This window comes from Agelaius phoeniceus, chromosome 3 (genome assembly GCF_051311805.1).
Source record: "Agelaius phoeniceus isolate bAgePho1 chromosome 3, bAgePho1.hap1, whole genome shotgun sequence".
NCBI classification, from domain to species: Eukaryota; Metazoa; Chordata; class Aves; order Passeriformes; family Icteridae; genus Agelaius; species Agelaius phoeniceus.
The window spans coordinates 95082671-95095708 of record NC_135267.1 but is presented as its reverse complement, the minus strand read 5'-3'; the positions used below and the strand labels follow the sequence as shown (position 1 = coordinate 95095708).

The 13038-nt window shown below is 39.2% G+C and overlaps 1 protein-coding gene across 1 annotated transcript in view; it reads right to left on the bottom strand.

Annotated features, from left to right (window-relative positions):
* Positions 1–3294, bottom strand: part of CENPF (centromere protein F) — a 35298-nt gene extending 32004 nt beyond the window's left edge. Inside the window, exons 1-3 of the mRNA XM_054630202.2 lie at positions 3165–3294; positions 2486–2688; positions 935–1131 (exon numbers count right to left, since the gene is read on the bottom strand). Coding sequence (XP_054486177.2) covers positions 935–1131; positions 2486–2647 — 359 coding nt within the window. The 5' untranslated portion in view covers positions 2648–2688; positions 3165–3294. The remainder of the gene's footprint in view (positions 1–934; positions 1132–2485; positions 2689–3164) is intronic.
* Between the last annotated feature and the right edge of the window lie 9744 nt (positions 3295–13038).

Genomic DNA, 13038 nt, shown 5'->3' with positions numbered 1-13038 from the left:
CAGGAAACACAACTTTCAGTTATGTTCTGATACTGCACACTTTCAGCAAACTATGCATACTTCATCAAAATGCAAGGGAATACTCTCCAGTCAACAGTGTATTTTTCATGTATTCCATTTACATCACTACCCAAAACACCACCGCAGACAAGCCATTTGAGGGAATTTTGGGAGCTTGAAGATACCAAGGCATCCAATGAAACCATAAAACTAGTTCAGAGGCCATACAGTAACTTTTGTCCTGCTCAGTGAGCACAGGTTGATGATAGCCCCAGGCTGTAGCCCACTGCATCAGTGACTCCACATTTGCCTTTTTTATTTTCCCTCTCTTCTACAGCTCAATGCCAAGAACTCCTCTTCCAGAGGACCATCAGTTGGGATGAAGTGGCAAATGATCATGTACCAAACAAAAGGCAGCCAAATAAAAAATTACAAACAATGGCCAAGAATGAGGCCATGTATCATTTCCATGCACTAACTGATATTTTGTAATGAGCAGTTATGTAAAATAATATAATGGGAAGGGGGAACTCAGCAAACTAGACTTAATTTTGGGAACAGATAAATGGAACATGTATCCTCAGCTCACAGTCTCTTTGTCCCAACATTTTACAGCAGATACAGAGAACATTAGTGGGGTTCTATCAACCTTGTTGAATCTCATTAGATTCTTCACTGATGGATCTCAGCAACTCCTTACACAAAGTTGGTATTTCTACATGCCATAAATTATGTTGCATTATTTGTCACAGCCGTCAAATACCTCAACTCTCTTCAGTTTTCACAAAAATCAAAGAGAAAAAAGAAAAGAAAAATTGAAAGAGCAACACAGCCTCCTCTTTATTTGCTTTTATTAGGACATGTATGAGGCATGAGGAAAAAAATTATGAAATAACCATTGTAAATATGTTAGAGACATACAGCAAGTCCTCACCTCTTCAGTTCTTGTTCTAGCCTTTCAATATCCTTCTTGCAGGAATTCAGCTGACCTGACTGAATGTTGACCTGAGATTCTTTTACTTGAAGATCATGTGAAATTTTCTGCTTTGCTTTCTCAAGATTATCACACAATTCCATCAAGCTCTGGTTTTCTCTTTTGAGTATTGCAGATTCATTTTTTTCACTTTCGACCTAGTTGGAACACAGAGACATTTTTGAAATTATCAACTCCTCTCTATAATTTGGTGCATTTATTATTTTAGGAACACAAAGCTCAGATATTTGAGGAGGGTTCAGCACAATGCTGTTATTTGCTTCCTAACACTTCAAAATCCTGACAGCTCTAAAAACCTCAAATGTACACATTGTTTAAATATTCCTGTGTGTGAACAAAACCCACATTTCCCAAAATTCAACTCAGTGACATTAACATTGCTATTTATTGATGAGATATGAGCTCTTCAAAAAATTCATCAATCCCTAAATACTAATAATCATCATTAGTCCACATTCTTCACTGATCATCTCACTTCAGTTTCCAGCCTATCTTTAGCAGCCACAAGACCTTGGCTCACTCCACAAAGTGTGCACAATAATTATTAAAGGTCACAGCTTTGAAGATAGAGTCTGGCAGGAAAGATGTCCCTCTCCTCCCTGGAGGAACATCCAAGGGGCATCATGGCACAGTGCTGTTCTTTTGACTGACAATTGTATTACCTGCTGCTTCTGAGAGTTTTAAAGCACCCTTTTTTTTGTTTGGGGACCACAGCAGTTCCTTGGAATGGTTGAAACAATTTCCTGGAAACTCATGAGAAAAAACTCAAAGAAAACTACTAGGCTAAAGATTTTCTAGAAAGTTGCAGCAATCTAAAGGGAATAACAAGCAACCTTTGTAAATTGTCTCTGAGCTGTAGTCAAAGAACACAAAACAAAATTGAACCAAATGGGTAACTGCTGACCTGAAACTTTGCAGGACCCTGACCAATCAGTTCTTTAGTCCCATGGTTACAGGGCTGACAGGGTAGAGTTCGATGAGGTGTAAAATTACAGCCCTAAAAACTAGAAGGAACACCAAATCCTAAACCCCCAGTATCTTCAAGGAAAAAAACCTAACAAATAACATAAACTAAGAGTATAGGTATCTGTAGGCAAGGTGAAATAGGAAGAGGCTGCCAACTGTGCAGCTCTGGTATATAAAATAGGCCCAGTCCTTATAATGGATTCTAACGAGTATAACAATAAAATGTTTATTTTCCTAATCATAAAAGGCTGTAGAAAAACCTCAAAGTAGACATAAATAACTAGAAATGGACAATCATGCCAAAAAGATAGGAAGCAGGAATTATATGACCAACCAAAAAGAACTAAACAGCGGAAGAATATGATAAGTATTAAGTAAGATGAAGATAAACAGTTTATAATTCTGTGCTACCTTTCCTTTCAGTCAGGGAGAAGAAGCAAAACACTAATCCATTCCCGAACAACAACTACCAGAAAATAAACTGTTATAACAGTGCTTGGCAAGAAGAATGACATTTTGGGTTACCTTCTGCTTCTGTTTCTGCAAGGCTGCCTCCAAAGTTTCTAGCTGGTATTGCCTTTGCTGACGTTCTTTTTTAAACTTATCCACTTGACTTTCCAGCTCATGGATCTTCTGCAGGACTCTGGGGGACAAGCCCTCTTTCCATTCTTCCACAGCCCAGCTCATACTGGCCAGATCCTTGTGTCACATAGAATGGAGTATTACGCCTGAAACACAAAGACAACTACAATGAGACCTTCCAAGAGGTGAAGTAAGAGTCCCTTTTAAAGAAATTGCATCTTTTAAGCTCAGCAGAGATTAGAATACAGCATTCCACAACCTTACAGGCTTCCTGATCCAAACACTAAGCAGCACCTTAAACCATTAGGTCCTACTTTGACACACTTGTAGGCAGTTAAGAGCAGATCATAAAACCTCGCTATAACGAATCTCCTAGCATAAACAAGGTTTATGCTCTTACACCTGCATTTGACAGCTCTGCCTCAGGTGGCGTCTCCTCGCCAAAACACACGGTTCCGTAGGAGGCTCCAGCAACGCTTCTTTATTTACTTTCAAAGCAACGCGGCTGAGCTCGGGGTATCTCAGAGTACCTAAAACTAGAGACCAACGACAGGGGGAGCGAGCCCTCACAGACAGGGCGGCTGCCCGTCACCGTCAGCCCCGCGCCCCACCGCTCACTCACTGTTAAGCGCCGACCAGAGCCCGGCGACAGCGACTCGAGCCCGGCGACAGCTGCCACCACAGCCCCGGTACCCGCAGCCCTCAGAGCGGCCGCGCTCCCGCCGCGACTCAAACCCGGCGCCACCGCCCCGCGGCCGTTTGCGCCCGCCCCCGCCATGCCGCGGCCCCGCGCGCTGATTGGCCCGCTCACCACGCCGCTCGCCACGAGGCCGCAGACCCGCCGCCAATGGGAGCGCAGCGTGGCGCCGCCCGCCCTCCTGAGTGGCTGGTTCGGAAGCGTTCAAACTCCATTGGAGGCGGCAGCGCAGGCGCGCGGCGGCCCCGAGGCCGTTGCCCTCAGGCGGGCGGGGCGGTGCCCTCAGCTGGGCGGGGCGAGCGGCGGGGCGGGAAGGGAATGAGGGTGGGATGAGCGTAAAAGGGATGGGGATGGGAGCGGCAGTTGTGGGGTCAAACGGTGGTGTTACATTTTTATCTAAACCCACTTTTCCGACCCCAAAGAGAAGCTGAGTTTTGAGAAAAGGGACCACAACAGGCTGTCCCGATCGTCACCCGTTTATTGGGAAAGATCAATGGCAATATCCTGAAGTGCTTTCGCATTCAGTTCTGCTCCCAGGACTTGGGGTTCGTTTCTTCTTCAGTTGTTTTTTTTTTTGGTTTTTTTTTTTTTTTGTTTGTTTGTTTGTTTTTTGTTTTTTTTTTTTGTTTTGGTTTGGTTTTTTTTTTTCTCTTTTTTTGAGGTGAGGGAGGCAATATAGCCCAATATTACACTGTTTCCTGCCCAGAAATACAAACTCAATCAAAAAGCTCCAAATAGCTTGTACATATGGTCTAACACAGAGCATAGAATGGACATGGCAATAGTGAAGGCAGAAGGATTCTAAGGTTCCTGTGAAGTTCCCTGGGTACCTGTGACTGGTTTTTCAAACCCCCAGGTATTCCCCTCCCACCCCCTGGACCGCCTCTCTGAGGGGAGTTTTGGATTTGAAGCGCAATGTTCCTTTCCATCAGAATCTGTGACTTGGGATTCTATGATCTGATTGTCATTTTACCTATTTAAATGTTCTGCCTCTCGTAATTGTTCTGAGAATATTTACTCAAGCACTGTTCTTTTAATCATATTTAGGAAATCAAGTTAAACAAATCTTCCGAGAAGTTAAACAGCTCACTGGTCAGCTGGTGAGAGCTCTGATTATAAATAAACACAGCACAACAAACCCACCAGCACATTGTTAAAAAATCTCCCAACTGTCTCCTGAACAAAACAAGCCATTGCAGTGATGGAACTGATCCATCATAAATACCTCTTCACAAATAATGATTAAAAAACCCCAAAACAACCAGACAGGCTAGAAATTTCCATGGTGAACTTTATGCAGGTGTTTCTGGGGGAGCAGCACAGAACAGCAGTGGAGCAGGAACTACTTTAGAAGAGTGGAAAACCCTCACACACTGCCAAATAATTAATGAAATAAATACTGCCAAATAATTAATGAAAGCTGAGAATCAGTCTGAACTGAAGGGGATCCTCTGCATGGTGGACAAGGGGCAAATGTTCTGTAAGAATAAAATACTCATTATATGCTACTTACAGTAAGTGTTTCCCATGGGACAGTAAAAAATGCTACTTAATCAATTGTAGAAGTTGAAGAGCTTTCATTTTCTACAGATGATATTACAGTGGGATTACTGATGGACATGGACCTCTAGCATTAGTTCATGATTAATCCCTCAGGGAAAGCTTCAGTGAAACAGCTTCAACTTCCATAACTGGTGGCATATTTGTCAGAAGGCAACGAATGAGTAGAGACAGCCTCCAGCATTCTTACAAGGCATGAAAAATGAAAAATCAGCTGCTGTGTGCAGAGCTTTTAAGATGCATCTGATTAATATCTGGATAACTGAGGCTAAAGGAAGGGAACCTGACCACTGTTGTCAACTTAAATATGAGAAAACACTTTTTCTGAAGTTGATTTCTAAGAATGGTCAGGTTTATACTGGGTTAATGATTTGCAAATTAAATCTTTCATATTTGAAAACCTTTATGTAACTATTGCAGGAATTAACTAATTATCATGAAAGATAAAAAGACTCGTAAAGAGTACAGAAACTTGTTTTTTCTTTTGGCACATCAACTTATTCTGCACTATACCTTTGTAAGTGTCAACACAATAATTACCAGAAGTAAATACAAGAATAAAAATATTAGTAAATGTAAGATTGAATTATGAAATACAAGAATAAGATCAAATACTCTGAAAAATAATAACAAGTTATAAAGGATGTTAATGGTAACCATAAGTTCATCAAACACTTGTAATTTTCATTATTCTCTACTGACTAGAATTCTTAAAGTCTTTCTAAGAGGCTCTCAAAATCCCCTGTGTTAGAGTTCCCCATGATTTTGAGCAAAGTCTACCTCAAGTCTTGTGAAATAGCTTTTCTCTGTCCTTGAAATTCCATTCAGTTTTTTGCCAAATGCCAAACATCACCATTTATGTTTTCTCACCTGAATTCCTTACTGCAATTTCTAGCAAGGGGCCAGAACAGTAAGTAGAATACAAAAACCACTAAAGGTTAAATTTGTATTGCTACAGCTTATGTCAGAGCATGTGACAGAACAAAACCAGAAGGGAAAGAAAGGAAAAGAAGTTCTGATGAGAAAATCTCTCCATTCTTGAATACAACAAGAAGCGGAAACCAGATGGAGCTTCTCCTCCATATTCTCCCTCACTGGACTCAGAATCCATCAGGAAAGGCCAGATTCATGTAAGTGTATATATAAATATACATGCACATCAAAGAGCATTTGAGGAGTTGGAGCAATCCCATTCACCCAGAGAGAGATAAATGGGCTGGATACTCTGTGTCTGATGGGCTTCAACCTTCCCAGCTTCCCTGGGGAGGCACCAAAGGCAGACACTCTGCCAGCCTGGGTGTGAAAGAGAAGATGGATCATTTTCCTCTGCCTCACCCAAACCCCACCCTGTACTAAGTGATGCCTCTTGCCTCTGGAAAACAAAATTCCCCATCTCTGCCAACGCAGGAAAATAACTGGGAAGATGATGGCAGTTTAGGTGTCAGTACTGCAGCTGCACAGTTAAGTCTGCACTAACAGAACCAGTGAGCTACTGTTGTAAAACACAATGTTTGATTGTTTGTACACCCTTAGATTCCCTATTCTTCACATGGTTTTTCACAGAACACATAGCTTGTTGGGTGTTGAATGAATGTTAAGGTGGATGCCATTGGGATGCATAGAGAACCTTACACCTTCGATTTCTCAACTGCCTTTTGCTCTTAAAAAAAAGTTGAAGTGACCTGCACAATCTTTTTTCACAGTTTATTAACAAAAATCAGGGACCACAGCATATCACAAATTGTAACTCTGTTCCCAATGGAGATGGGGGTGTTTCTCTAGTGAGTATTACAGTATTTTTATGTACCAATTGAAACTGTTACTGAAGCACTAATGCCTACACCTGTGCTAGGGTCAATTGGATGAATGTATTAGTGGATCAAATACCTACAGTTGCTCTGTTGTTTGGGATCACACTGGCCAGTACATCCTACTAAACCCCAGTGGGGAGGTTTCCTAGTGCTGAGAAGGTGGCTGAGGTTACCTGGCTCATCTAAGGTGACACAGTGGATCACATGCAGGTGCTGGATTGGGACCCACAGCTGTGGCTCCTGGAAGTTTAAAACACCTCCAGGCAATGTTGCCACACAGCCAACCTCCCTTCTGTCCCCCACCTTGTCACTGCTCCTTTGTGACAACTTTGGTGCTGATCTGAACTGCCAGGTGAGAAGGGTAAACAGGTAAGGGATATTATGTTAAGCAAAGACCTTTCTGATAGCATCACATGTACACATATTCATTGGGCTGCAAACTGCTGCATTGTGTGGTAAGATAAATGCCTGTTCCAGCTCAGCAGGTGGAGCAGGGATATGCAGGAGACAGTGAAGAGGGCTGTGGGGACACCAGCTCAAATGAGTTAAAACATCATGTAACAAGACCCTAAGTCCCTGTGCTCTAATCTGTAACACCTATCTGTCACAAATCATAGTAAGAAACCTTTACACAATAAATGAATTCTTGGCTTTAATAACCAGTGTGTTTTACAGGGATAAAACTGACTTACAGCTCCTGCTTTCAATTAAGTCCCTGATATATTTAGGACAATTACTCTGAATAATTTTCATCACAGGAAAGTATTCTCTGACCTTTACATGCAGGGTAGTATTATTGTGATTTTTTTAATAATCTACAAACTTCTGCATAAGTGTTAACCACTGGATTTAAAGCTGCTGAGCAGTTACAATGATAGACCCACTACAATAAAAATAGTAAATTATTTAACCATATAAAGGATTGAAAACCAGGGTACTTGTTAGTTGATGTTAGTAAATGCTAGTTTTGAATGTAAAGTTACTTGTTTACTGTTTGTTAGTATATTGGAAATGTGGAGGAAGAAAGCAGACATCTAAAATGAAATGTTTTTTATGTAAGTAAACACATACCCTTCTACCTGAAGATGGCTTTGCAACTATAGCAATAGTTACACTAGTGAGAAGGTATTCATGTCTTTCTTTCCCGTTCTAAAAACACTATTTTCAAACTCTAACAGCCATTAGCATAATGCTTAAAGGGCATACAGTTAAGAAAATTATAAATAATTATAGCAATTACATTATGATCTAACACATCAAGTCCATATTGTCAAGGGCTTCAAATTACCAGTTACTAAACTGTAAATAACATTGGAACATGTTTTTTTCTTTAATGGTGATTTCCCTCTCTTTATAGTTCTGTTGCCAACCAGAAATGACAATACCAAGCAAATGTTTCACGCTACGTATGTTAACACAAAAATACATCCAATATACTATCAAACACTGTTATTTCTTAGGGGCAATGAGTTACCAGATTTCAAAGGGCGTTTGGTAAGATGGGAACATGTATCGTTCATGGTCCAATCTACCCTAGCTTTCATGGATGTATAGCTTGCATCTCCTTTGGCCTCTATTTTTTTAGAACTGTATGTTTAACCACACACAAGTACATCTACTGTGAATATCATCCTTTTCTAACCAGAGAGAAAAGCAGTTTAGAGAGAAGTGCACTACAAATAAACTAAAAGGCTTTTTTATAGCCATCTCTGACTCCTGCCACCTTTTCTACCACCTTTTTAAAATGGGGAATTTAGAAAATTCCAGCTGGTAAGTAAGGTTACTTCTTCTACTTCTTGTCAGACCTTGCTAAGGTTTGTTTTTTCTTTGGCTTACATTCAATAATTTTCTTCCTCTATCACCTTTAACTACTTTATTAACTTTTCTTTTTCACTCCTTTTTAATTTCCCTTTTCCTCAAAGGCCATCTCTCCCAGTGGTACCTGGCCATGATATCTGCATGATTGCCTTCACAAGCCTGAGTTTTGCCTCTTTGTTGGCTTCTCTGTTCTAGGTTCTTGATCATTTATCATAGCTGCTTTTGCTATGCTTAATATTCAGTCTGAACATCCCCTTCCTATGAACTACCCAAATTAAATTCTTGAGATCATACTTTGTTTCTCCTTTGTTATCATCTGGAATGCACATAAGAATTCAAGTTTTGTTGCTTTCTAATCACTGGCCCAAATTTCAGCTTTTTGTCATGGAAGTTGATTTGTATTTCTATTATTTTTTGAATATCCACATTGGCCAGGAAAGATACAAATCCAAATCCTTTGGAAACACCAGTTCTGACAGTAATTACTTTCACCTCACAATACAGAGTATTGTGTAATTTAGAGAAACTCAAAATTTCCACTTCATTCCCCCCTAAATTCTACTAACCAAGACTGTGTTTGGCATGATTTTTCCTTCTGGCCAAACATGACACTGACTGACTGTTGACAAATGGGTGTTACCTTCCGAAGTACTTGCACAGTGGGTCTCTGCATTTGCACACATCATTCACAGAAGCTGAGGTTGTGCCCACACACTAAAAAATAAATGAGGCTTCTAAAACAAAAACAATATGGACTTTTCTGAAAAAAAAACCCAAAACAACCCAAACCTGCAGACAGGGGTTTTTGGTGGGGTGAGGGAGAGGGGGGTGGGTTTTGGTTTTTTTCCCCCCAGAAGTGGATAAAGGCAACTGTGTACAAACTTCTGCCTCATGGGTTGTGTTCAGTGGATCTCATCTGGATTTACACAGGACTGCTTTCTATTTGAATCTGTGTGGGTTACTTTGAGCCCAGGTAATTCTCTCAGGTACTGGACACTCTTCTCCATGGTGTTCCACCTGCTTGGGCACACCACTAGATCATCCTAGAAAGAATTCTTTTCCCTCATGTGTGACAGGAGTCACCAGAACACTCAAGGACATGTTCAGAACACTGAATTCTTTCATATATCAGATGGCTTATCTGCTGGTATCTCCTGTTCAGCTTCCAATTCTTGCTCAGTGCAAGATTCAGATAAGCCTTTCCACTCATCATTATCCCTGTTAAAAGGTTAAGTCTTTACCTCATTTCAGCCCTGCTGACTGCTTGCCATCTGACTTAACCTGTCCACTGACAGAGGGCTTTAGGTCCACAGTGTGTCTGCAGCCTGAAACCCAGGATCTAAGCTGAAATATTGGTTTTCTGACAACCAAGAATTCATTGTGAGGAAATTACACTGTTATTTATTATACACACACACACACATATATGTATATATAAATTTATATGTATATTTAATGCATGTATTTATCTGAGACTCTATATTTGCTTTGTGTTTTGTTCACTTGTTAGTCAAACAATTTATTAGACAGTGATATAATTAAGAACATCCCTTACACCATTCATGACAAAGTAATCAAATCACTTATTAGTCTCTACCTATCTTAATGTTGTCTCTAAAATCTTCCAGTGTTTCTCTGTGAAAAGTTTGTTTATTTAAGACAAAAGTACACTTCCTTCCCTCACCCTAACCACCCCAACATTTGTTCTGCTGTTGTTACAGGCAAGCTCTACAGTGAATTTTCAGTCACCCGACTAACTGTAATAGGAAACCCATCTCAAACAGCCATAGTTTATGAGCCACTAACTGAAATGATCCAACAGACTATGTATGGAAGGAGGAAACAACTGCTCTCTACATCTTAATGACTTTGGTTATCATTTTATCTCCTCACCTCTTCCAAGTCTAAATGTCAACAGTTTTATTGATATTTCCTATACTATTTTTTTATTAATCCTTTCCAGGATTTTTTTTATGCATTTCAAGTCTTTCCAGAGCATCTAGCTTATCATGCAAATGACAGTCAGCATAGAAAATAATATTTATATGTACACCTCTCAGCATCCCAAACTGCTCTAACTCAGAGCAAGTTCCCTGTTTGTTTTGACCAAAAGTGAGAATAAGAATCAGAGTTTTTTTAGAAATAATATACAGATTCCAAAAAGCCGAGACACATCTAGCTGAGGTTTTATTCTTTTACAGTACACTTCAGAAAATAATTTCAGAAAACTTTAAAATCCGGAGTTTCAGAGTGCTCTCATATCCAAGCATGGTCCTAGACCCATTTCACAGAGATGAGCAAATATTAATGGCTCAATTCAAGTTACACAGGTTTGTGGCAGTCCCAAACCCACATTTTAGATTATGACATTAGCTCTTTGCTTTCTCAAGAAACCATTTATCTCTGAGTGGCGACAAAGTATTTTCAATGTGGTGTCCACAGTCAGACACATAAATCCATGCTGAGATGCACAAAGATTATCAAGTGGGCAGCCACTAAAGCATCTACAAATCAGTGGTGTGTACTGGCTTCAAGGCAAGGTGAAAAACTAAGTTCTGCTAAAAGCTAGTAATTTTTTTTGTTTGGGTTGGGTTGTTTTTTTCATTTTTTTTTTCTTTTTTTTTTTCAAGAGGCCACTGTTTTCAGAAATTTGAAGACCTAATACCATGCTAAATGGTACATTCAAAAATATCCAGATTGGTAATCCATGAAAACTGTAAAAATATTATTCATTCTGTCATTGGACAGCAGTAACAGTTGCATAGTAAGCTACATTCATCATCCCAAACCCCTCTGGAGTACTGGCAACCATGGAATCAAAATTTCATTACTTTATTCACAAATACTAAAAAGTTTTTTGTTTTACTGCCATCACTGGAGACCTGAAAAGAGACATAGGTATTAAATAAGTCCTCAGGCAGAATACAACCCTAAGGAAACTAGAATATTCAACACAGCATAGTTTATTTGCACAGATAATCAACCAAGACTTACTACAAGACTGGGTGCTGGCTAAGTTGTGATAAGCCATAGAGTATTATAACATGTTAGCTCATGCTTGGTGGTAACAGGTTTGTTTTCCAAGGTTGTGTAATCCAAATTCCTTTTCTAAGAGATGATTTTGAGAAGCACTATTAAATGGAGTAATTAATGAGAGCACTGAATACCAGAGAAGTTGGTTTGTTGTTTTGTTTTTTTTTGGTGGTGAGCTTCAAACATTTAAAGTATCAATTTATAAAGAACTAATATGATTTTAGGAATGGCAATTTCTGCTGGTGCACTAAGTTTCTGCTTACATTACAATCAGACCAGTGTACCCAGCTGTAGCACATGACAGAGATTTTAGGAACACAGTTAAGGTCACATTTACAATACAAATCGGGAATGTGTTGCAACTGCATTCTTTGATTTGATTGTAATGTAGATGACTGTAAAGCTAATTAAACATCACCTACTGTTCACAGGAGAAACCACCAGGTGTTGCTTAAGCACATTTTAAAGACAGTTTTGTATGAAACAGGTTATGACATGGCTTCACCAACCAACAAGGACTGAGATTATTCCATGTTATAACAAGATTCTTTAACACACTCAAAATACGTTTAATACAGGTTTTGCTATCAAGGTGCTAAGCCACTTCAAAATTCCTTGCACAGTTTCATAACAAATGTCTCCTATATTTTGACATAGATAGTCAGTTTTCCTCTGCTGATAGTTAACCATTTGATCAAGCTGAATGGTGTTGGGCTTTATTTTCATGAGGGTTTGAGAAAACAGGCCTACCAAATCCAAAATTTGGGTTAAAAAAAAAAAAAGTCTCTCTCCTTTATGTTGCTTTCATCTGGAATCAAAAAAGCACCTTCTTAAGATCATTATCATTATCTCAGTTTTTAGACAAGAAAACAGACACAGGGATGTGCTGCTACATGCCAAACATCAGCCAAAAACCTGGTAGCTAAGGTAACTGAGGTACAGTCCTATGTCAGTGAGTTATTTCCCATTTGTTGAGATGTTTCTATTTGTATGTTATTTAGATATTTATTCTATTTTGTAGAGCACTTAATACAATAATCCTGGTGATACAGTGTAAAAATTAATTATACTAGAGCAGAGGAAATATTCTTGAGATAGAATCCCAAAATCATTACAAGTCAATAAAATCACTAAATATAATTTAGAGGTGCCGTGTTTTCAGGTAAAAAAAATTGCTGTAAAATTCCCTAGCAGCATAGAAAGATAGTACCTAATCCAGCTCACATATGACTTGGTACAAGATTAGCCATCAAAGTTTGCTGGATGGTTCAAATTTGAACCAGCATAGGCATCTGGAACCAAATCAATAATTTGTATCTTGTAATCTTTGTAATTTGTAAAAATAATTTTTTACCTCGAATTCTTGAAACAGTTTAAGTAACACCTAAGCTAGTTTTAGTCTCTAATTAAATCACTCCCCAATTAGCAGATAAGAGCAGTTAGTTTTAATCCTAAATTCATATACTCCTGACTGCTCTTGAGGAACAAAGATATATGTAAAGATTGCAGGTTTTAATAGCCCTAGAAAACTGTAGTAGCACCAACACAGCAGATTTGCATATGGAAACCTCCTTGCA